Consider the following 24,633-nt stretch of genomic DNA (forward strand, 5'->3'; position numbering starts at 1 on the left):
GTGCAAGGAGCGCACGTCAACCCAAGCACACCACCCACCCGCCCCTTCAGCCACCGTCTGCCCCACCTGTGACAGAGACTGTAGGTCCCGCATTGGACTCATCAGTCACCTGCGAACTCATTTTTAATGTGGAAGCAAGTCATCCTCGGTTCCGAGGGACTGCTTAAGAAGAAGATTTAATAGAGTGAATGACAGGCGTATTCTGTCAAATAACAAGAAAAAGAAGAGTTAATGGAATAATTTCCAATGAAGGACACAGAGGCACTATATATTTTGCATATATTACACAACTACATGTTATACAGCCCATGTATATATTATGATGATTAGACAACCCTGTACACTTTAGGCCTTGTATAGCTGTAAATAACAGGCAAAATTTTCCGAGACCCTGTGCTGCTGGTGAGGATTCACGCATAGCAGGCAACTCCGTGAAAAAGAATCACGGGTGCCCTGCTCCTGTTCTGTCATTGTCGGTTTGAAAGCGCAGTCTGCCACCACTGCTGTGTCCCAGCTCAAGTGCTAGGCTGAAATTACCCTGCGGCAGTCACGTTGGGGGGTGGTGGTGACCTTGACTGTCATCGACAGTGCCATGCTTCTGCTGCAGCTGTCTTTGCAGAGAAATCCCCCTCCTCACCCACAGCACGTAAAGCCAGTCGTTGCCAGAATCTACAGAGATGGTTGGTGGCAGGTGCGGTTTAGATGTCGACTGATCTCCCCGCATGCCTTCTTTTGTCTTCTATCACCTCATCCTTGAAATACTATATTTGGGATGCATCCAAACTGGCCCCCATCATTAACTTTACCTCAGTTTGCTGTCCCCCATGAGATTCTGCAGCTTGAAGAATTGCTTTTACAAGGCTTCTTTTTCATCTGCTGCTGTTGCGCTGAAGTCTTGTATAGGATTCACTTACAGTCTGCTTTCTGGTGTCTTATTGAGCAATAATGGTCTATACAACAACAACTTGCATTTATATAGCGCTTTTAAGGTAGTAAAATGTCCCAAGGCGCTGCACAGGAGCGATTATCAAACAAAATTTGACACCGAGCCACATAAGCAGATATCAGGGCAGCTTGGTCAAAGAGGTCGGTTTTAAGGAGCGTCTTAAAGGAGGGGAGAGAGGTGGAGAGGCGGCGAGGTTTAGGGATGGAATTCCAGATCTTAGGGCCCAGGCAGCTGAAGGGGACGCCACAAGGGCCAGAATTTGAGATCTCGGGAGGGTTGTGGGGCCGGTGGAGATTACAAAGATAGGGAGGGGGCGAGGAGGCCGTGGAGGGATTCGAAAACAAGGATGAGAATTTTAAAATCGAGACGTTGCTGGATCAGGAACCAATGTAGGTCAGTGATAGGCGAACGGGACTTGGTGCGAGTTAGGATACGGGTACCAGAGTTTAGGATACGGGTACCAGAGTTTAGGATACGGGTACCAGAGTTTAGGATACGGGTACCAGAGTTTAGGATACGGGTACCAGGGTTTAGGATACGGGTACCAGAGTTTAGGATACGGGTACCAGAGTTTAGAATACGGGTACCAGGGTTTTGGATACGGGTACCAGAGTTTAGGATACGGGTACCAGAGTTTTGGATACGGGTACCAGAGTTTAGGATACGGGTACCAGAGTTTAGGATACGGGTACCAGAGTTTAGGATACGGGTACCAGAGTTTAGGATACGGGTACCAGAGTTTAGGATACGGGTACCAGAGTTTTGGATACGGGTACCAGAGTTTAGGATACGGGTACCAGAGTTTAGGATACGGGTACCAGGGTTTTGGATACGGGTACCAGAGTTTAGGATACGGGTACCAGAGTTTAGGATACGGGTACCAGAGTTTAGGATACGGGTACCAGGGTTTAGGATACGGGTACCAGGGTTTTGGATACGGGTACCAGGGTTTAGGATACGGGTACCAGGGTTTAGGATACGGGTACCAGGGTTTTGGATACGGGTACCAGAGTTTAGGATATGGGTACCAGGGTTTTGGATACGGGTACCAGAGTTTAGGATACGGGTACCAGAGTTTAGGATACGGGTACCAGGGTTTAGGATACGGGTACCAGGGTTTAGGATACGGGTACCAGAGTTTAGGATACGGGTACCAGAGTTTTGGATACGGGTACCAGAGTTTAGGATACGGGTACCAGAGTTTAGGATACGGGTACCAGGGTTTAGGATACGGGTACCAGGGTTTTGGATACGGGTACGAGAGTTTAGGATACGGGTACCAGGGTTTAGGATACGGGTACCAGAGTTTAGGATACGGGTACCAGAGTTTAGGATACGGGTACCAGAGTTTAGGATACGGGTACCAGGGTTTAGGATACGGGTACCAGAGTTTTGGATACGGGTACCAGAGTTTTGGATACGGGTACCAGAGTTTTGGATACGGGTACCAGAGTTTAGGATACGGGTACCAGAGTTTTGGATATGGGTACCAGAGTTTAGGATACGGGTACCAGAGTTTAGGATACGGGTACCAGGGTTTAGGATACGGGTACCAGAGTTTTGGATACGGGTACCAGAGTTTAGGATACGGGTACCAGAGTTTTGGATACGGGTACCAGAGTTTTGGATACGGGTACCAGAGTTTAGGATACGGGTACCAGAGTTTAGGATACGGGTACCAGGGTTTAGGATACGGGTACCAGGGTTTTGGATACGGGTACCAGAGTTTAGGATACGGGTACCAGAGTTTAGGATACGGGTACCAGGGTTTAGGATACGGGTACCAGGGTTTTGGATATGGGTACGAGAGTTTAGGATACGGGTACCAGGGTTTAGGATACGGGTACCAGAGTTTAGGATACGGGTACCAGAGTTTAGGATACGGGTACCAGAGTTTAGGATACGGGTACCAGGGTTTAGGATACGGGTACCAGAGTTTTGGATACGGGTACCAGAGTTTTGGATACGGGTACCAGAGTTTTGGATACGGGTACCAGAGTTTAGGATACGGGTACCAGAGTTTAGGATACGGGTACCAGAGTTTTGGATACGGGTACCAGAGTTTTGGATACGGGTACCAGGGTTTAGGATACGGGTACCAGAGTTTTGGATACGGGTACCAGAGTTTAGGATACGGGTACCAGGGTTTAGGATACGGGTACCAGAGTTTTGGATACGGGTACCAGAGTTTAGGATACGGGTACCAGAGTTTTGGATACGGGTACCAGAGTTTTGGATACGGGTACCAGAGTTTTGGATACGGGTACCAGAGTTTAGGATACGGGTACCAGAGTTTAGGATACGGGTACCAGGGTTTAGGATACGGGTACCAGAGTTTAGGATACGGGTACCAGAGTTTAGGATACGGGTACCAGAGTTTTGGATACGGGTACCAGAGTTTTGGATACGGGTACCAGGGTTTTGGATACGGGTACCAGAGTTTTGGATACGGGTACCAGAGTTTAGGATACGGGTACCAGGGTTTAGGATACGGGTACCAGAGTTTTGGATACGGGTACCAGAGTTTAGGATACGGGTACCAGGGTTTAGGATACGGGTACCAGAGTTTTGGATACGGGTACCAGAGTTTAGGATACGGGTACCAGAGTTTAGGATACGGGTACCAGGGTTTAGGATACGGGTACCAGAGTTTTGGATACGGGTACCAGAGTTTAGGATACGGGTACCAGAGTTTAGGATACGGGTACCAGGGTTTAGGATACGGGTACCAGAGTTTTGGATACGGGTACCAGAGTTTAGGATACGGGTACCAGAGTTTTGGATACGGGTACCAGAGTTTTGGATACGGGTACCAGAGTTTTGGATACGGGTACCAGAGTTTTGGATACGGGTACCAGAGTTTAGGATACGGGTACCAGGGTTTTGGATACGGGTACCAGGGTTTTGGATACGGGTACCAGAGTTTTGGATACGGGTACCAGAGTTTAGGATACGGGTACCAGGGTTTAGGATACGGGTACCAGGGTTTTGGATACGGGTACCAGAGTTTAGGATACGGGTACCAGGGTTTAGGATACGGGTACCAGGGTTTAGGATACGGGTACCAGGGTTTAGGATACGGGTACCAGAGTTTAGGATACGGGTACCAGGGTTTAGGATACGGGTACCAGAGTTTAGGATACGGGTACCAGGGTTTTGGATACGGGTACCAGAGTTTAGGATACGGGTACCAGGGTTTTGGATACGGGTACCAGAGTTTAGGATACGGGTACCAGAGTTTAGGATACGGGTACCAGAGTTTTGGATACGGGTACCAGAGTTTAGGATACGGGTACCAGGGTTTAGGATACGGGTACCAGAGTTTAGGATACGGGTACCAGGGTTTAGGATACGGGTACCAGAGTTTAGGATACGGGTACCAGAGTTTTGGATACGGGTACCAGAGTTTTGGATACGGGTACCAGGGTTTTGGATACGGGTACCAGAGTTTAGGATACGGGTACCAGGGTTTAGGATACGGGTACCAGAGTTTAGGATACGGGTACCAGAGTTTAGGATACGGGTACCAGAGTTTAGGATACGGGTACCAGGGTTTTGGATACGGGTACCAGAGTTTAGGATACGGGTACCAGAGTTTTGGATACGGGTACCAGAGTTTTGGATACGGGTACCAGGGTTTTGGATACGGGTACCAGAGTTTTGGATACGGGTACCAGGGTTTTGGATACGGGTACCAGAGTTTTGGATACGGGTACCAGAGTTTTGGATACGGGTACCAGAGTTTAGGATAGGGGTACCAGAGTTTAGGATACGGGTACCAGGGTTTTGGATACGGGTACCAGAGTTTAGGATACGGGTACCAGGGTTTTGGATACGGGTACCAGGGTTTTGGATGAGCTCAAGTTTACGGAGGGTGCAGGGGGGCGTGGGGGGCGGTGGGGGGGGGGGTAGTGGGGGGCGGGGGAGGCTGTCTAGGAGAACATTGGAATAATCGAGTCTAGAGGTAACATTTATTTGGAATGTTTAAAACCAAACTTATTCTAATGATTAAATAAGAAATGTCCCTCAAAATGATTCCAGAATGCATATTGTTAATTAAAGTTTCTGAAATATTGAAAAGCACTAATAAAAAACAACACAATAATGAAACAATATTGTAAAGATTCCCACAGAACAACAGAGCCTGTTTCTCTGTAAGAGCTCGTAGAGTTTCTCGTGCCCGTTCAAAACAGGCTTTGAAAACAAAAAACAATCCTGGTATAAAAGCCAGGAAATTGCTTCAGGAATTCATTAAAATATCTTTGCAGACATTCTGTGGCTATTATACGGCCACAAAATATGCACTAGTACTCTAACATACAAAATGTGACCCACCAGAAAATCACAGGCAGAAGGGCTGAGGCGCTCAGCATGCCTAAGACCCGCTCGCTCAATCCCTGTGCCTGCATTGTGCTTGCGAGAATAGAACATTTACTCTTGTATGTGCGCTTATTCTCTAAACTCTTGTACAGGAAACTTTCGATTTACCGGCACCTAAATAACCGGAAATCTCGGTTAACCGGCAAAATTCAGGAGTGGGTTCGTACTTCATATTACTTGCCTTCCTCCGTCTGTTGCTGTGCAAGGGTGTGGCTGCAGCTGTTGCTAAGCTACAGAGACGCTTAGAACTTGTGGCCATTGTTCTACACTTGTTGCTAAGCAACAGGGTTTGTTGCTTTATACGGAGCTCTCAGCTCTCCGTATCTTTTACTATAGCATTCGGTTATCCGGAATTTTTGATGAACCGGCACCACGTCGGTCCCGTCCGTGCTGGGTAAAAAAAAGTTTCCTGTACATATAAACACTTACCTCTTGTGTCAGCCGTGGCTCAGTGGGTAGCACCCTCATTCTTCTTAATTAGGAAGGTTGTGGATTCAAATCGCACTCCAGGGACTTGAGCACAAAAATCTAGGCTGACACTCCAGTGAAGTGCTGCACTGTCGGGGGTGCCGTCTTTTGGATGAGACGTTAAACCGAGGGCCCGTCTGCCCTCTCAGGTGGATGTAAAAGATCCCATGACACTATTTCGAAGAAGAGCATGGGAGTTATCCCCGGTGTCCTGGTCAATCAACATCACTAAAAACAGATCATCTGGTCATCATTACATTGCTGTTTGTGGGAGCTTGCTGTGCGCATAATTGTCTGCTGCGTTTCCCACATTACAACAGTGGCTACACTTCATAAAGTACTTCATTGGCTGTAAAACGCTTTGGGACGTGACAAGGCCGCCAAAAGCTGACAGGGCCCTATTTTACATATGCATGTCGATGAAGACAACCGGACCCAGCTGCAATTTTAACTCGACGGCCTGAGCGGGAAGCCACAGCGAGTTTCCCGCCAGGTCAACCTAGCGGAGAAGCAGATCAAGGCCAGAATGAGGTCCAAAAAGGTGATTTTCTTTTTTTTTAACTTTCCTTGTAGGGCCAGGAGGAGCTGGAGCCAATGCAGGGAGAAAGATGGCAAGGCAAAGGAGAACCCCTTGAGAGTCAGCTCCTTGAAGAAAAACATAGTCCCCTTCTCCTTCAGGAGAACCATTAACCGCCCCACTAAAGAGCCACCACATTTGGGTGGACATATCTTGAACCGGCACAGACACGATGGGCCGAATGGCCTCCTTCTGTGCTGTAAAATTCAATGATTCTATGAGTTAGCACCTTTAGGAGAAGTAGGGCCCAGCTCATAAATTAGAATCTTCAGTCGGAGGATAAGGGAGAACATTTTAAAACATTTTGCTTGAATTAAATCTATTTCTTGTTCACTTCGCACAATACTAAAATAAAAATCGAATTGATAAATCACTCACAAAACAGAAATAAAATTCAAAGAGTTTCTCGTCTATAAGGAATAAAGAAACAAAACATAAAGAAATAGGTGAGACACACATTTCTCCTGAAAGATTGTGCCAGTTTCGGGAGCAATCTCCTGATCGATTTGAGTGATCTCAATTATCTGATTGATTCTGCATTGTGACAACTGCAAGACTTTGTTCAGCCGTTGTTACAACAAACTGACGGATATGTCAATCTCAATCTAAAGAGCGTTCCGGACGTTCACACTGCTAGCAGAATCTGGAGAATTTCAGCTGATAGCAGTACACCATGATCCTTCATTGCATGACTTAGAGAATGACAATTCATTCTTTACCGTTTCATAAGGCAGCACTCGCTGGTTGCTACAAATAATACTGGATGTTTATATAAATCAACAATAAAACCTTTGATCGCTCTAGCAATTAGCAACATCACTAAAGCAGATTATCTGGTCATGGGAGCTTGCAGTCCACAAATTGGCAGCCGTGGATCAGTGGGTAGCACCCTCGCCTCTGAGTCAGAAGGTTGTGGGTTCAAAGTCCCACTCCAGAGACTTGAGCACAAAAATCTAGGCTGACACTCCAGTGCAGTGCTGAGGGAGTGCTGCACTGTCGGAGGTGCTGTCTTTTGGATGAGACGTTAAACCGAGGCCCCGTCTGCTCTCTCAGGTGGATGTAAAAGATCCCAAAGCACTATTTCGAAGAAGAGTAGGGGAGTTATTCCGGATGTCCTGGCCAATATTTATCCCTCAACCAACATCAATAAAGCAGATTATCTGGTCATTATCACATTGCTGTTTGTGGGAGCTTGCAGTCCACAAATTGGCTGCCGTGTTTCCTACATTATAACGGTGACTATATTTCAAAAACTACTTAATTTGCTGTAAAGCGCTTTGGGACATCTGGTGGTCATGAAAGGCGCTATATAAATGCAAGTCTTTCTTTCTTTGTCAACAGTCTGATGCATCGTCCTGGTATTTTCTCCTGATCATATCTCCCCAAGTCATCTCCAGGCCCTTGCGCTTCAGGTTTAGACTGAGACCAAACTATTCGTAAATAAAGAAGAAAGGAAATGAGTAAAGGTGATTCATCTTATTGAGACACTCCTTCCACAGACCATGTACCATCTGCTTTATCAGGGACTTGATCCAGCCCATCCCAGCACCTGCCGAAAATGATCCTGTAAAGTTACCTCCCATCACCGAACAATAAATCAAATAAAACTGTCGACTAGCTAGTTGGTTTTCATCGTAGATCGCTGGTGCCATAGAAAGGGCCATAATTAGCTGGGGTTGAAAAATCCTTGGATTTAATACAAAGTCAAATTTGAAATTTCTGGCGAATTCTCAGAATATCTGACTGCTAATGTAACATTATTTTCTTTGCAAACATAGGCCGTTATGCTGCATAGACATCAGTGTTTTGTTCGATCTTTTTTACACCAACAACAAAAGTTGCATATTGGATATAGTTTGGAGGGGAGCCTCAGGGTATCAATACTAACGAGGTTGGTCTGTGTCTCTCCTGCCCAGCATCAAAGCGACTGAGTTGGCAGGGTGCACAGATGAACACAACCCCAATATCAGTGAAACATTGGCCCAGAAATTCGGGTCTCCACGGGTGAGTACGCACAGGCTACTCACCCGTAAGCCCAATGGAAGTGCCGGTTTCCTGCATGCACTGCGCATGCGCGGGAGACCGGCAATTCCGTTCCCTTGAAAGCAGGGGCTCAGAGGTCGAACGCGTGCGCGGGAGAGGCTGCGTGTGTGCATCGAACTTCGTTTTTTTTTACAGGTTTTCCCGGGAGGGTAAGTCTCCAAAAGTTAGACATATAAAAAGCAGGCGTAAGGCCTGCTTTTTACAAGGTAAGTGGTGAATTAATTAAAATTAAAACATTTTTTCCACAGGTTTATTATTTTTAAATACTTTAAAGAAAGGTACGTTTATTTTTAGCCCCGTTAGAAAATAAAAAATGTTTTTCAAAAATTTTAATTATTGTTTAAAATAGTTATTTCATGTAATTTATAGTTTATTTAAAAAATGTGATGTTTTTTAAAATTTATTTGAAGATTTAGTGATGTTATGGGGCCCGTAGTATTTCTAAGTTTTGACAGGTCTTCCTGTCAGACTTATGAATGGAGCATTCCCTGCTCCGATTGGCTGCCCATGACCCACGTGATCCCAGGGGACGCATCGAATTAACTGCGTCCCTGGGACACGCAAGCACTGCGCGCCGGCAGCTGGAGCAGGCCCCGGATCGGAATTCCATGGGGGCCCACAGCTCATAGGACGGCGCGCAAGGTAAGTGCAGGTCGGGGGCTTGCACCCACGGGAAGCCCCCGACCCGAATTTCTGGGCCATTAACTCTGTTTCTCTCTCCTCGATGCTGCCTGACCCACTGAGTGTTTCCAGCATTTTCTGTTGCTGTTTCAGATTTCCAGCATCCGCAGTATTTTGCTATTGTATTAGTGTTTGGTTCACTGCCACCTCTCTTCTAGAAATGCCCACCTTGAAGAAGTTCTGCTCTTCTCCCCGACGGGATTTCCGTTCGTCTCTTCAACAACAACAACTTGCATTTATATAGCGCCTATAACGTAGTAAAACGTCCCGAGGTGCTGCACAGGAGTATTTTAAGACAAAAAATTTGACTCCGATCCACATAAGGATAAATTAGGGCAGGTGATCAAAAGCTTGGTCACAGAGGTAGGTTTTAAGGAGTGTCTTAAAGGAGGAAAGAGAGGTAGAGAGGCGGAGAGGTTTAGGGAGGGAATTCCAGAGCTTAGGGCCTAGGCAATAGAAGGCACGGCCACTAATGGTGGAGCGCTTATAATCAGGGATGCTCAAGAGGGCAGAATTAGAGGAGCGTAGATATCTTGGGGGGTTGTGGGGCTGAAGGAGATTACAGAGATAGGGAGGGGTGAGGCCATGGAGGGATTTGAAAACAAGGATGAGAATTTTGAAATCGAGGCTCTGCTTAACCGGGAGCCAATGTGGGTCAGCGAGCACAGGGGTGATGGGCGAACGGGACTTGGTGCGAGTTAGGACACGGGCAGCCGAGTTTTGGATGACCTCAAGTTTACGTAGGGTGGAATGTGGGAGGCCAGCCAGGAGTGCATTGGAATAGTCAAGTTTAGAGGTAACAAAGGCATGTTACCTTGTTAAACCTTGTTAAAAATCTCTCTTCTCTAACCTTTTCCAGTTCTGACGAAGGGTCCCCAACTCGAAACATTGACTCTGTTTCTCTCTCCTCGATGTTGCCTGACCTGCTGAGTGTTTCCAGCATTTTCTGTTGTTATTTCAGACTTCCAGCATCCGCAGTATTTTGCTATTGTCTCAATATAAACCCTCGTTATCAGAAACACCAAAACCAGGACAATTCTTTGCCATCCACTCATGGTGCTAATTTGGCTTTAAGGTTCCTAACATACACTTCTCCCCCTCTCTCTCTCTCCTGCTCTAGTGTTTTATTGTCAAAATGAACAGTAAATAAACAAAGTAAACATTATAAACCCGGAGTTCACGTATTGGCATCGCTTCTCAACGGTTAATATTGATTTTTCACAGGAACATTGTGGGAATGTGCAGCTTTAATCCATGGAGGTGCTTCACTGGCTCTGCCACCCTGCCTGTATACTTCATAGAGGAACTCAGGTATACACACGCAAGAGTGGCTGAGTGTCGAAGTTAAATTGAGAAAAGCTGGCTGTATTTAAAACTGCAGAGAGAATTGTGAAGGTGCAGAGATACTAGTCAAAATAGACCCATAAAAAATTAATCTTTGTGGTGTCTATGAACTCCCAGCATCCCTTATCAGCACATAGAACAAGTATGCCACCCTATCTCAAAGGCTGAGAGCCCCTGACCCTTAACGACAGCAATGGTCGATTTCCTTTCAAAGTGAAATTAATGAGGGGCATTCTTCAGCGAGAGAAGTTTACAGAAACGTACCAGCATCCCAGGCACAGCTTAAACAGCTTCTGGGAAGATAAAAGACCCTTGATGTTGAATGCCTGACTCCTTAATGGGCCCCTTTGTTCTTTACAATGTAAACTTTGTTTAAAAGAAGATTGTTTTCACGGAGGATTACCAAGGAGATGTGATAAACATCCCCAAGGCTAGTCCTAATTTGTCATTTTTTGGGCCAGGTGGAATGAGCTTCTGAAGAATCCTTTTATGCGGAGATGATTTTGTCAGTGGAGTAATGGCTTTGACATCTCCTCAAAGCACAATCTGCTGCCTGGGATGCCCACAGGAATATGGGCATTGTTTGTTGACATGTTTGATCAAGGCTGTAGCATGACATGGCCTACTCCATTTCCCATAAGTGGCGTCAGAGGGTGACAATTGTCCCATCTCTATTAAAACTGTTTCCCCCCTCCTATCTGTAATCATTGACACTGACTCAATAGTGAGCAGGACATTGCACTGTAAGGGGTTTTCAATCGCCGAGGTCTCTCTCGCTCCAGAGGCCTCGCTCTCTTGCACAGTAATTCACCGAGTGGTTCGACCCACTCGCCCCTTAGGTTCTATACACTGGACTTTGAGGCAGGAACTGCAATGCAGAGAATACTCTATAGACCAAGTTTAATGAGACGAAATGAAATTTTATTGCATGGAGGAAAAATTAAATATGAGCTAATAAGGTACATGGGAGGGAAAAACAAATCATAGTACAGTACTAACCAACATATCTACAGGCATATTACGCTTTACAAGGTTCATCCTGAAATAGGGAAACACACGGAACATCGAGGGACAACAATTCACTGTTAAATTATATCCAAAATGCCCACCCCCTAAGCCTAGCTAGATTACATTACGAGGGGTCAGAAACATGCTCACCAATCCCAGTTAGAAACATAGAGATTTTGAAGTCTGCGTTTTGGTCCTCTCAGGCGTCCTGTCTCCACGTGGTCATTGGGCTGCAGGAGCAGCGGGCTGCTCAAGCTGATGGCTCCTTCTCTTCAGCAAGACGCGCTGACCATCATTTCGCCTGCAGCTCGTTTTTCTCCGTGCTCCTACACACGACGCTGTAGGGCGTTTCGTCCTCTCTTCTCGTCAACGGCCCGGGGTTTTTGTCGATGATCTCCCGATGACTACCCCGGGTCTCGTCTTCTTCTTCTTCGAACCGCCTTCACAGAATCACAGAAACCCCACAGTGCAGATAGAGGCCATTTCGGCCCATCGAGCCTGCACCGACATATATCCCACCCGATCCCCGTAACCCCTACACCAACACATATCCCACCCTATCCCTGTAACCCCACGTATTTAATCCCCCTAACACTAAGGGTCAATTTATCATAGCCAATCAACCTAACCCGCACATCTTTGGACTGTGGGGGGAAACCGGAGCACCCGGAGAAAACCCACGCAAACACGGGGAGAATGTGCAAACTCCACACAGACAGTCACCCGAGGCCGAATTCGAACCCGGGTCTCTGGCGCTGTGAGGCAACAGTGCTAACCACTATGCCACCTTCTCCGATGTCAAGCCTTCCCAAGGCTAAGAAACGCGCCGATAGCTATAAACGCTGCGAAAGCTACCGATGGCTACCCCGGGACTCCAGTTATACTTTTTCATGGAGGCCCTTATCTCCCGCCAAATCAAGGTTAGACTTTGTTTAACTTTTGGCGGGCTTGTAACACAGCGGGGTAGTCTTTGTTTTTTTAAAGTATCTTCGGGATGGCCGGTAACTGCCATCTATGGTCTGGAACGACCCTGTATTGTCTTTAATATCCCTCTTCAAACTTGAATCTGTTCCCCTTTGTCTGGGTAAACATTTAGATGGCCTTTATCTACAGGCCGATCTGATCTGTGTTGAATCCGTGTGTTAATGGAGACACGGAATGCAGGAGTTGATTTAACAAGTGTTTACTGAACAAAGTCTGGAGGTGAACTAACTATACAAGACGCTATACAGGCTTATATACCCGAGTGGTCACTACCGGTACTACAGTACACAGGGGCTTCAAAAAAACATAGTTCCTCTTAAAGGTACATACACTACAATTCCTCCCCTTTTAGATAAATAGTACATAACATTTTAAGTAATCATTAATTAACATTTTTACAAGAACAATAATCTACACATTTGCTGAAGTTAATCAATTACAAATTCAGTCTCTCTGGAGGCTTCCTGACTCGGTCCGGATAATGCCTCGGTGGTGTAGTAGGTTTCGGTGGTGTAGTAGGTTCTTTTGGCAAGGTCGATTCGGCTTGAATGCCAGTGTCGGGTTCATCTGGTTCCAGTATCACCGGATCGGAGGTAGATACTATGGGTATCTCTGCTTCATCATTAGGCGTATAGAGTTGTGGTGTAGGTTGTCCCTTTTCGGATGACTCTATGATCTGGTCAGCATGGCGCCTTATTATGCTTTCTCCAATGTCCACGGTATACATCAGCGGTCCTAGTCGTGTGCAAATAGTTCCAGGCTGCCATTTCTCGGTACGGTAGTCCCGGGCCAAAACTTGTTGACCTATCTGGAAGGTTCTAGTTGGCCTTTCATTCATGCCTTGAAATTGCCGGTTCTCTACGTCCCTTCTGATGTTTGGCTTGATCAAAACCAGCCGGCATCTTAGTCTTCTATTGAAAAACATCATGGCGGGGGTTTGGTTTGTAACCACATGTGTTGCATTCCTGTACGCAAACAAGAAGTTAGCTACCTTATGTCGTAGATTTATGTCTTCATTACCCATGGCCTTTATGGCCTTCTTGAAGGTCTGGACAAACCTTTCAGCTAATCCATTGGTGGCGGGATGGTATGGGGCAGACGTGTAGTGCTTAACCCCATTGTTTTTTAAGAACTTCCTGAATTCTTCGGATACAAATTGCGGTCCATTATCAGAACAGATCTGTTCAGGCAGCCCATTCCTGGCAAATATGGTCCTTAATACTGTGATGGTTTTTTCCGTGGTGGTGGAGGACATCTTTATTACCTCCGGCCACTTGGAGTGTGCATCAACCGCGATTAAGAACATTGAGTCCATAAATGGACCAGCAAAGTTGATATGTACCCTTTGCCATGGAGATGAGGGCCACTCCCATGGATGTAGAGGGGCTTGTGGTGGGGCGTTTTGGACCTTCTGGCATCCTAGACAGCTCTTGGTCATTTCTTCGATGTCTCCATCGATACCTGGCCACCACACAAACGCTCTGGCTAAGTTCTTCATTTTCACTCCACCCAGATGCCCCTCGTGAAGCTCCTTTAGCACTTTATCCTGGAGTTTGGGTGGAATCACCACTCTGGATCCACACATCAAGGTTCCTCGGCACACTGACAGCTGTTCTCTTCTTTGCGAGAATGCTGGCAACAGTGGTTCGCCATGTGCTGGCCATCCCTTCACCGTAAAATCGTAGACTCGTGAGAGAGTCGGGTCATTTCTCATTTCCTTTTCAATGGTAGAATTTGTCACTGGTGGACATTCCACTATGGTCGAGTGGAACATCGCCACTGGGTCCACTGTAGGTGCCTCTTCTACCGTTGGCAACGGTAGGCGCGATAAACCGTCAGCATTCCCATGCTGTTTTGTTCCTTTGTATTCTATGTCATATTGGTGTGCCCCTAGGAAAAGGGACCACCTCTGTAGCCTTTGCGCTGTCGTAATGGGAACGCCCTTTTTAGGGTTGAATATGGAGACGAGGGGTTGATGGTCAGTCAACAAGGTAAATTTTTGTCCGTGTAGGTAATGGTTGAATTTCTTCACCCCCCACACCAGGGCATAGTTACGCTCAGCTGAGTTCAATGAGCGTGACGCAAAAGCTATCGGCCGCTCCGAGCCATCAGGGAATCTATGCGATAATACCGCTCCCACGCCGTAAGGGGATGCATCGCACGCCAGTCTGATTGGCAGTGATGGGTTGTAATGAGCCAACACTTCCTTGGACGTGATCAAGCCTTTGCATTTATGGAAGGCACGTTTACAGTCTTCGCTCCATTTCCAAATTACTCCCGTTTGTAGCAGTGCGTTAAGAGGGTGCAGAACCGTTGACAAGTTCGGAAAAATTTATGATAGTAATTTATTAATCCCAGGAACGACCTTAATTGTGAGACATTTTCAGGCGCTGGGGCTTTTACGACCGCTTCAATTTTTTCAGGTGACTTATGCAACCCTTCTTCGTTAATGACATGGCCACAATCTGATATTTGTTTCTGGAAAAATTCGCACTTGGGGCGATTTGCTCGTAGGCCCCGTTCTCTCAGCCTCGTGAGCACCTGCTCCAAATTGGCAAGGTGCTCGTTGTCATTTTCTCCTGTTACAAGGATGTCGTCTAGGTAGCATTGAGTCCCCGGAATCCCTTGCAGGACTTGCTCCATAGCTCTTTGCCAGATAGCTGGAGCTGATGCTACTCCGAAAACCAGTCGATTGTACTGGTACAGGCCTTTGTGTGTGTTTATCGTGAGATACTTTTTAGAGGCCTCCTCAACCTCCATCTGTAGATATGCCTGTGCCAAGTCAATTTTGGTGAAACGTTTCCCTCCGGATAGTGAGGCGAAAATATCTTCTATCCTCGGAAGAGGATACTGTACCGTGTGAAGAACCGGGTTTACAGTCACCTTGAAGTCCCCACAGATGCGAATTTTTCTCTGTTCTTCAGATTTATCATTATTCAACGTTTTCTTCATGACCGGGACGCTGGGTGTTGCCCACTCGCTCCAATCTACCTTGGATAACACGCCTGCTTTTTCCAAATTCTCCAGCTCTGCCTCGACTGCTGGATGAATTGCGTATGGCACCGGCCTTGCCTTAAAAAACTTGGGAATTGCCGCATCTACTTTTATTGAGGCGGTGGCGCCTTTCAGGGTTCCTAGTTCCTGTTGAAACACTTCTTTGGCGTTAGCCAAGATTTCTTTTAATCGTCCAAGTATGACGTCATCATCATTTTTTTTCTTACTGGTCACCGTCAGTGCCTGAATGGAGTGCCAGTCTAAACGTATCTTTCTGATCCATTCACGTCCCAACAACGGTGGACCACCATCTTGCAGAACATATAAATACAACTTCTGTATTTCCTTGCCGTTGTATACAACAGGCACCCTTATTTTCCCTCTGGGGTATACTTTCTGCCCTGTATATGTCTTCAAGATAATGGACATGTCTTTCAAAGGTATATGCGGAAATAGCCGCTCGTAATCCCGTCGACTTATGACGGTCAGAGCTGATCCTGTATCTAGCTCCATTTTAACTGGGGACCCCGCTATCATGAGGGTAACCCAAATGGTCTGGTAATCTTCTTTGGCAATTACATTATGTAATTTGAGACAGCTTAGTCTCTTGTTTCCGGAGTCACTATCGCTCTTCTGGTCTTCGGAGCTACTGTCCGTCATCATTTGTACCTTTCTGTACTTTTCCTTATTGACCTTTTTACTGTCAGCGGATTTTTTTCCAGATCGGCATACACGTGCAATGTGTCCCATCTTTCCGCATTGCCTGCATGCTTTGTCCTTGAACCAGCAGTCCCTCTGGTCATGGGTGGATCTGCTGCAGCGATAACATCTCTCGAAACCCTGTGTCATTTCATGGGTGCCGAAGTCCTGTGGCTTTTGCTGTATCTCTGCAGCTCCTCTTGCTGCTGCTTCGTATGATACAGCCACACTGAAAGCCTTGTCCAGTGTCAAATCTTTCTCAGAAAGTAGTCTTTTCTGTGATCCTTCGCTTAGGAGACCGCAGACGAATTTGTCTCATAGAGAATCTGCCAGTCCTGCCCTGAATTGGCAGTGCTTTGACAGCTTTCGTAATTCGGTGAGGTAATCAGCGTTACTTTCATTCTTGTGCTGATTCCTCCTGAAGAATTTGAATCGTTCCGCTATCAGCAGCGGTGTTGGGTTTAAGTGCTCCTGTAGGGTATCAACAATCTCCTTAAAATTCTTGTCCATCGGTTTGGCTGGAGTGATCAAGTTTCGTAACAGCCCGTATGTCCTTGCGCCCATCAGATTTAGAAGTACCGATGCCTTTTTATCATCCGCTACTTCATTCGCCTTGCAATATACCTCCACTCTTTCCACATATGTGGTCCAATCCTCTATATCACTATCGAAAGCAGTAATATTGCCAGTCTTAGGCATCCTGAAAATCAAAAATGGCGCCTCCCGCGCTTTTCCTTCTTCCCTGCCGAGTCAAGATGGTGCCTCCCGCGCTTTCCCGCCGCTGCCGCTGCTGTTCTCCGCGGTTCCCGTTGCGACCTGCAGCTTTTCGCGGTATTTCTATCTTTATTTTTTTATTTTTTTTATTTACACATATATTTTAAACAGTTTCTCCGTCACTTGGAGAATCGTTCCCGTCGGACCCTCTGGGACTTTCCCCTCCCTCTGCTCGGTCCGAACGCCGACCTGCTTTGCAGCGCCGGCTGTCTCCTGAGTGCTCCACCCTCTGTCTCTGTTTGCTTCTGCTTTCCGACTCGCTGCCCGGCCCCGCTGCAGAGCCACCCAATCGAGCCCCAGCCCGCCGCCCAGGAAGGATCAGTGCACTACCTGCCACCAGCCCGTTTAGCTGGTGAAACCACAGTTTTTTTTTCTTCGACCTTCGTCTGAGGAATCGATCTCCTTGAGGTGCTGCCGAATTGCAGGTAAGTTCGTTTCTAACTCGTCGCCACTGTTGAATCCGTGTGTTAATGGAGACACGGAATGCAGGAGTTGATTTAACAAGTGTTTACTGAACAAAGTCTGGAGGTGAACTAAACTATACAAGACGCTATACAGGCTTATATACCCGAGTGGTCACTACCGGTACTACAGTACACAGGGGCTTCAAAAAAATAGTTCCTCTTAAAGGTACATACACTACATATGGGGCTCTGTCTGGTTTCGTTTTCCCTGAAACTACCTTCCAGAGCCTACTGTGGGCTGAATCCACAAAAGCTGTCTGGGGACTGCAAGAACCATTTTAAAGTGTCCCAAAAGCTGGTCACGGGGTCCGGCGGCCATTTTGTGTGCCCCTTTTTTCTGGGCTTCTTTTAAAACAGTCTTTAAAATTAAGGCCTTTTCTGCCAATAGGCCCTTATAGGGCAAAGTTCAATTTTGCAAATTCTACAGCACCAAGAGCGAGAAGCGGCCTAGAACTCACCGTGAATGATGTGGTTGCCCAGGGTGATGAAGAGCAATGGCTCTATACCCAGACTAGACCAGTTTTGAACGTTTCCCGCATTACAAGTGACTACACGTCAAAAGTAATTTATTGGCTGTAAAGGCAACGGGAGGTCCTGAGGTCATGAAAGGTGCTTTAGAACTGGAAGTATTTCTTTTTCTTTTTAGTTGATTACAACCAAATTCTGCCACACGATTCAGAAAATAATGAATATCATGATTGAGCTACAGGCTGGAATTTCATCGATGGGTTCAGATGGTTAACAGATAGAATCAGATACTGGGGAAAAAGTTACAGGCTGGAATCTAATGGAGGGGTTTGGATGGTTCATATATAGAACAGCAGCTACCAGGGGCTTATTTTAACCTAACTCGTCCAATGACCGCCTCATTGGTTTTATTTTCCATTAAAGTCAATGGTAAGTGAAATCAGGTGGAGTGCCAGCTGGGCTGGGTTAAAATTGCCCACCAGGAGCTGAGTTTTGGAATTTGATTGAACGATTAGGTGGCTTCTAGACAGACAACTGGGAACGGGATTTTACACTGGAACCTAACTGAGGGACTCAAATGGTTTATATACAGAATAATGGATACTATTAAATGGTGCAGACTGGAATCTGATCAAAGAGTTGAGATGATTTATATATAGAATAACATATCTGGGAATGTAATCAAGGGTTCTGATGAAGGGTCACCGACCTGAAACATTAACTCGGTTTCTCTCGCTACAGGTGCTGCCTGACCTGCTGAGTGTTTCCAGCATTTTCTGTTTTTATTTCAGATTTCCAGCATCCGCAGTATTTTGCTTTTGTATTAATGTAATCAAGGGGTTCAGATGGTTTATATATAGAATAATGGATACCCGGGAGTGAGCTGTTGGCTGGAATCTGATCAAGGGGTTCAGATGATTTATGTATAGAATAGCAGATATCCAAGACAGAGATACAGGCTGGAATCTAATGAACTGGTTTGAATGCTTTAGACACAGAATAAACAGATACCTGGGAGTTAGTTACGAGCTAGAATGTGATCGTTAACACTGCTCACAATATTCTAAGTGTGTTCTTAACAGTAAGTCACACAGGGTTAAAATAATTTGTTGTGATTTATAATTAAATCCCCTCAGGATGTATCAAGTACGTGATCAGCCTCACTGGTAACAGCTTTGTGTTTATTGGATACTTTTAGTGAATGGTTAATAATCCCACCCAGATCCTTTTCCTTTTCCACCTTTGTAAATAGACAGCCATTCATTATGTGCTTGCTTTTCAAGTTTCCTGTTCCAACATGCATTAGCGTATATTTAGATCAGCATTGAAACTCATCTACTATTACTTCGCCTGTCAGCTTAATTTATCCACATCCCTTCAATGCTATCAAATCTCCCCTATACTAGTCACACGACCATATAGCTTGCTGTCATCAGCAAATATTACAAGCCGCCTGCTCCACATCACTTATTAGTATGAATAGCGGGGCACCCAGATGGACCCTGTAGAGCTGCACCATCAATGCCCCAACCTTTGCATTGACAGCAATTCTCTAAGTTAACTGATATGCCATTGAATCCATGATCCTTTCTTCCCATGCAGAATTTTCTTGAATGCATTCTGGAAAAACCAATTAAATTACATCTGCTATTAACCTCTGATCCGCCTATCTACCTCCTCAAAATGTCAAATGGATTTGTGAATCAGATTTCATGCCGAGTTCTACGTCTGGTCTCTGTAGAGGAGTGCTGATCTTGTAAAATGCTTTTGGGCACTTTACCCGGGCCATGACCAATTGCAGGTTGACTGTTCAAGAGATTCCAGTCCATGGCTCACCTGTTTTCTGAAGGTCAGAACATTTCTTGACTTCCAATCCTCAGGTACAGCTCCTGAACTTAAGGAGCTCCCAAAAATATTAAGAACTTGACCTATTTCCTTTTGCATCTTTAGAGTATTCTAGCATATATTCTATCTGATTCAAGTGCTTTGCAGATATTTAATTCATACAGATGAAGGCACCCATTTCTAACTCTTCCATTTAGAAAAAAAAAAATCTAGTCCCCTCATCAAGGTTTTTGCTTGGAAGTCTGTTTGATGTGCTTATATTTTATATAAAAAAACTTTCTAAACGCAGTCCTCAATTTGTCTTTTCCCAGTTTTACCCTGTGCCCTATGCCAACCGTCATTGTTTACCTTGAAGTAGTGTTTGAGATTTAGCCTCTTCTATAAGGTTTACTATCTTACGTCTGGTCTCAAATCACCTCCTTTTAAGGCTGAAGAGCCCAAGTTTCTCCAGTCTCAGTTTAGAACCTAATCCTCCGACACTAGGATCAGCGCTGTGGTTCTTCTCTCAACTACCTCCGGGGGCTTGAATGTCTTCCCTGGTGTCTCAATGACCAAAACTGGAGACAGGACTTGAGGTGCAGTCTGACCAAAGCACCATACAGTTTTAGCAGAACATCCTCCAACTTGTACTCTACTAATTTAGCAATCCTGTTCAGCATTTTGCAGACTTTGTCTGCTGCTGCACAATGATGAAGTGTTAAATGCTGAATCCTCCAACACATGTACATCGCTTTCAACTTCACTTTTAATGTTTTCAGAACATATGCTTTACTGTTTTTACTCAAAAATAAAATACTCCCCATAGTTGCCAAGAACCCTATTTAGCGACTATGCTTCAGAAATATAATTTAACTCTTCAGAGCATGTGGGACATTTTAGGTGCTTTATAAATGCAAGTTGTTGTTGAAATGTAAGGATCAATTTAAAAAAATCTCACACCTTAGAGCGCTCATTAAAATTGAAAAAGGAATTAACTTTTTATTTACAATAAAATTTTTATACACATATATTTTGAGGCATTTCACACATTATCCTCACAATTTATAATATACACCAAAACCCTTTGGCAAGGCCGTTGAGGTGTCTACAAGAGTTGCCTGATAAAAAATATGGGTTACAGCAGCATAAAGAAGCAGTTCACAATCAGGCCATTTCCACATCATCACCGGACATCTATAGAGTTCGAGATTCGGGTGACCAGGTGCTCCAATGATTCAGAAACAAGACTGCCTTTTCATCTCTCGGGCCCTTTGTTTAACTCCAGCCGAGGCTGATGGGATGAAAATCTCCATTTCTCCGAGTTGGAACTGTTCCCAAGTGAAGGGAGTCTGGAATTAGTCTCGACCCATCCCTTATTGGGGCACAAATGCCCAGTATAAACCACCCATGACTACATTAGAGTTAGGCACGGAATGTTACACTGCGGACGGGGCTGGTTCGGAGGCTGGGGTTAAGGCACACCAAGAGGAAAATTCCTCTGGTGTGTAATGACATGGAACCCATGTTTGGAAAGATTACACTATTTTCATGCAAACTCCCAACACTTGTTGGCCCTCGCTATACACAACTTGGACTGCCTGGGAAACACTGACGATACTTCAAAAGGGATCCACTGGATTAAAAAAGTTTTGGGACATCTGGACGATAAGGTGCTAACTAAATGCAAGCTGTTTTTCCTTTATTGTGGTGCAGATGTTGACAACAGAACAGATGTGTAAATGATGTTATACAAATGGCCCAAATCTATCTTAACAAATAGTTAATCCCTATTCACACAGCAATGACGCAAGTGGAGAAGCAACTGCAGCTGGGATCATAACACTTAGAATAGAAAACAGAATGTTTCAATTCAACTTGAATTTTATTCCAAGTTTTCCACTCGGCACTCTGCTGAAGTAGATTTCTCCACCGCCCCCCCCCCCCCTCCCCCCTCCTCTATGCCGAGTTTGAACAAGGCACGGTGCCAAGCCTAAGCCCCACACAAGAAAATGTCACTTTGCCCTCGAGAGCTGCAATGCAAGAGGGCATTTGACACGATTAGAAAAATTCCGGGAGGCTTGGAATCTTCCATTCAACACCAGCATAAGCTCGGTAACATTGAACGCGGGTAAATATTGCATAATGTCCGCCCTCAACAAATAAGTTTACAGTAGCATTTAATGAGGACCATTCACAGAGCAAACAGCAACACGACAGAGATTAATACTGGCATTAAGGGGGATTGTGGCATGATGTTTATCGCTCCGATGTGGTATTTGTGAAATGACAGACACCGTGGCCACTTTCAAGTGTAGGCCCGATGAAATTCAGGGGGGGAAAAGACTGTCAGTGGTTTAATGCCATGCTATCCTCCCATCTGACGGAGATTTGATTCAGGCAGATACCTTAAGGGTGGGTAAAATATCCACATGCAATAAAAATGTTCAAAAGTCCATAGTTATGAATGGAATAACATCCACAAGTTAAAACAGAGCTAGCAAGTATCCGACTGAGCATTATACTAAATGTTTATGTAAAAGAAATTAAAGTAAGAGGCAAAACTATTGGAATTAAAACATTGATCTCAACTTTGTTATGACTTTAATTGAATAAATTACAGTGGAACCTGAATTATCCATGCTCCAATTACCCACCTTCCTGATCAGTCACTAGAATGGGCCCATGCCCTCTCTCTCGGCTATGAACTATTCGGTAACGGCCATCAGCCCTCCGCCTGTCTTTGCTCGGTCGCAGCCTCTCGCTCCCATCTCTCTCTGCCCTTAGCCAAGGTCCTGCTCCTCACACACTGTCTCCTGGCTCAACCACTACACCTTCCTGTCATATTTGAAGACGCTCAATTATCCACCAATTTCCATTCTGCTGGGTGGTCCCTTTATATTAAAAAAGGGACACACAAGAATTTGCAGATTGTCAATTCTTTCTGGGGCGAGGTTACCAAAATTGAGAACTTATGGTTTTGTTGATATAATAATAAAATTCACCGAATTAAAGATATAAAATCTTGGGATTAAAATCAAGCCAGCTAAATGCACCCCAAATTGATCTGCACGGAGTTCAAATGTAACGTTGGATCAAGCCCTTTTGAGCGCTTGTCCTGCTTTCTGACAGAGCGGGTGTATCCTTGGCAGGCCACTATACGCCCTCGATCAGAATATCCGAGCCAAAAACAGACAAGGCACACTGTCATGTGACATTTCTCATGGGTCGCAATCGCCTTCTGTTTAATGCACAATAGCGCACTGATCTGGTAATCTAAACTCACTCAAATTTCCTCCATCACTATTCAGCATATTGCATGCAACAGTCTGCAAGTGTTGCTTAAGGTCACGTTTCCCTCATGCCTTTGATTGCTCTCATCTCCCAACAGTTGGTCTCCCTTTCCTGCCCAATATAGGTGACTTGTTGGAGCCCATTCAAGTCCAGCTCACCACCTCCTTCGTCTTCTGTTAAGCCCACTCAAATGAACATTGCCATATAGTTTCTTTCGCTCCTTACCCCCCAAATCAGTTCACATATTCCTTCTGGATATTTGATTTTAAATATATCTAAACAGATGCCTGAAAACATCAATGTTCTTAACTTTTCATTCTGTCCAATGTCATGTCTTTTCCAGAAGATTTCCAACGTCAACTCATTTTTGACTCTACGGTGTTAAAAAGTCTGGAAATGGAACTCTCTTTTTCAACACCACCCACTTTCCCCAATACGAGTGACATACCAGTTCTGGCTAGCTAGACTCCTACAGTAAACAGGACCCATTAGCAAAACAGGTCATCAAGCTAACTCCTGTCCCTGGTTTTAGACTCAATTAGTTACAGATACAATAAAAGCAGGTAATAATTTTGGAAAGAATTTAGCTTGTTTCATCCATATACTGAATAACTGGTAAATATCTTAATCATGGTTTCTTCAGTCACAAGGATACACTCACAAAAGGCTCAACATAGCCTGTGACCCAGAATATTAATTCCTCATTACAAATACAGAATACACTGTCGCTCACAGCTTTAAATGTGTGTGCATTGTTCAGAGTGTCCATATGATGCTAGCATCTATGGTGTCAGGCACTTCAGGGCTGTCATCTTACAGAAAATTGGCAAATTGTGACTCAAACGGTTCAAAATCCATGCAGTAGAAACTGTAACTGAAATAAATACTCAGAAAGCTAGCAGGTAACAGAACTATTTTGAAAAATTCCAGATGGTCACCAAGCTTCCAGTGAACGTGGCATCAAGGACATGCCTGAAAATAAAAATCAGTGAAGCAGTGCTTGGAGAACATTCTTGAGATTAAAAAGTGGAAAGTTGTCTTTGAGCACTGGTTTCATGATACGTTTCTGGTGCAGGATGGGCAGGTGGTTCGTGCTGATGCCCCAACGTCCTTCCCATACTCTTGGCACTCGTCTCTGCTAACACGTTGTGTGATTGGTCTGTATGGAACTGTCTGAACAGATGTTCGATTCTTTTGTCATCTTTCTCTTGGGTCTAAACATGTCCGAGATGTGAAACGCCTGAAAGAAAAGAATATCGCAATGATCACTTTCCCCATGAGAGGCTAAAACAACTTTCTCAAACCTTCGGTTTCATCTACAAATTAATTGGACTCAAATCAGTCAGTCGAATTGAACATTGCCATGACCTCTCCTATGGTTGGCTTATTCACTGCCAAGTACAGAGGACCATTCAGCTGTAACTCTATTTTAGATGCAAGAACCAGGATAATCACAGATTACTGCATCCATGCAGAGATGAGGTCTAGATTGAGGTAACAGGAGGTTGTGTCCGTTAGACTTAGATACGGTCACCAAGCTAATGCATAATGGAATTATTAGGACTGCAATTGTGCTTCATCATTCTGTATTGATCCAAAAGTCTGCAGAAAATAGCAGTAATCGAGCTTTAAACACTGTTTCTCTGACCTCCAGAGCTTTTTTCAGATGGTGCGGTTACCTGGAATGC

At 45.1% G+C, this 24,633-nt stretch overlaps 1 protein-coding gene across 1 annotated transcript in view; it reads right to left on the reverse strand.

Annotated features, from left to right (window-relative positions):
- Positions 1 to 20,627: 20,627 nt before the first annotated feature.
- Positions 20,628 to 24,633, reverse strand: part of LOC147097650 (phospholipid phosphatase 3-like) — a 92,922-nt gene continuing 88,916 nt past the window's right edge. Inside the window, exon 6 of the mRNA XM_085971640.1 lies at positions 20,628 to 24,185. Within this exon, the coding sequence (XP_085827766.1) occupies positions 24,084 to 24,185 (102 nt within the window). The 3' untranslated portion in view covers positions 20,628 to 24,083. The remainder of the gene's footprint in view (positions 24,186 to 24,633) is intronic.

This window comes from Somniosus microcephalus, chromosome 31, assembly GCF_052327205.1.
Source record: "Somniosus microcephalus isolate GS21.2 chromosome 31, FLI_Smic_1.0, whole genome shotgun sequence".
In the NCBI taxonomy this organism is placed as follows: Eukaryota; Metazoa; Chordata; class Chondrichthyes; order Squaliformes; family Somniosidae; genus Somniosus; species Somniosus microcephalus.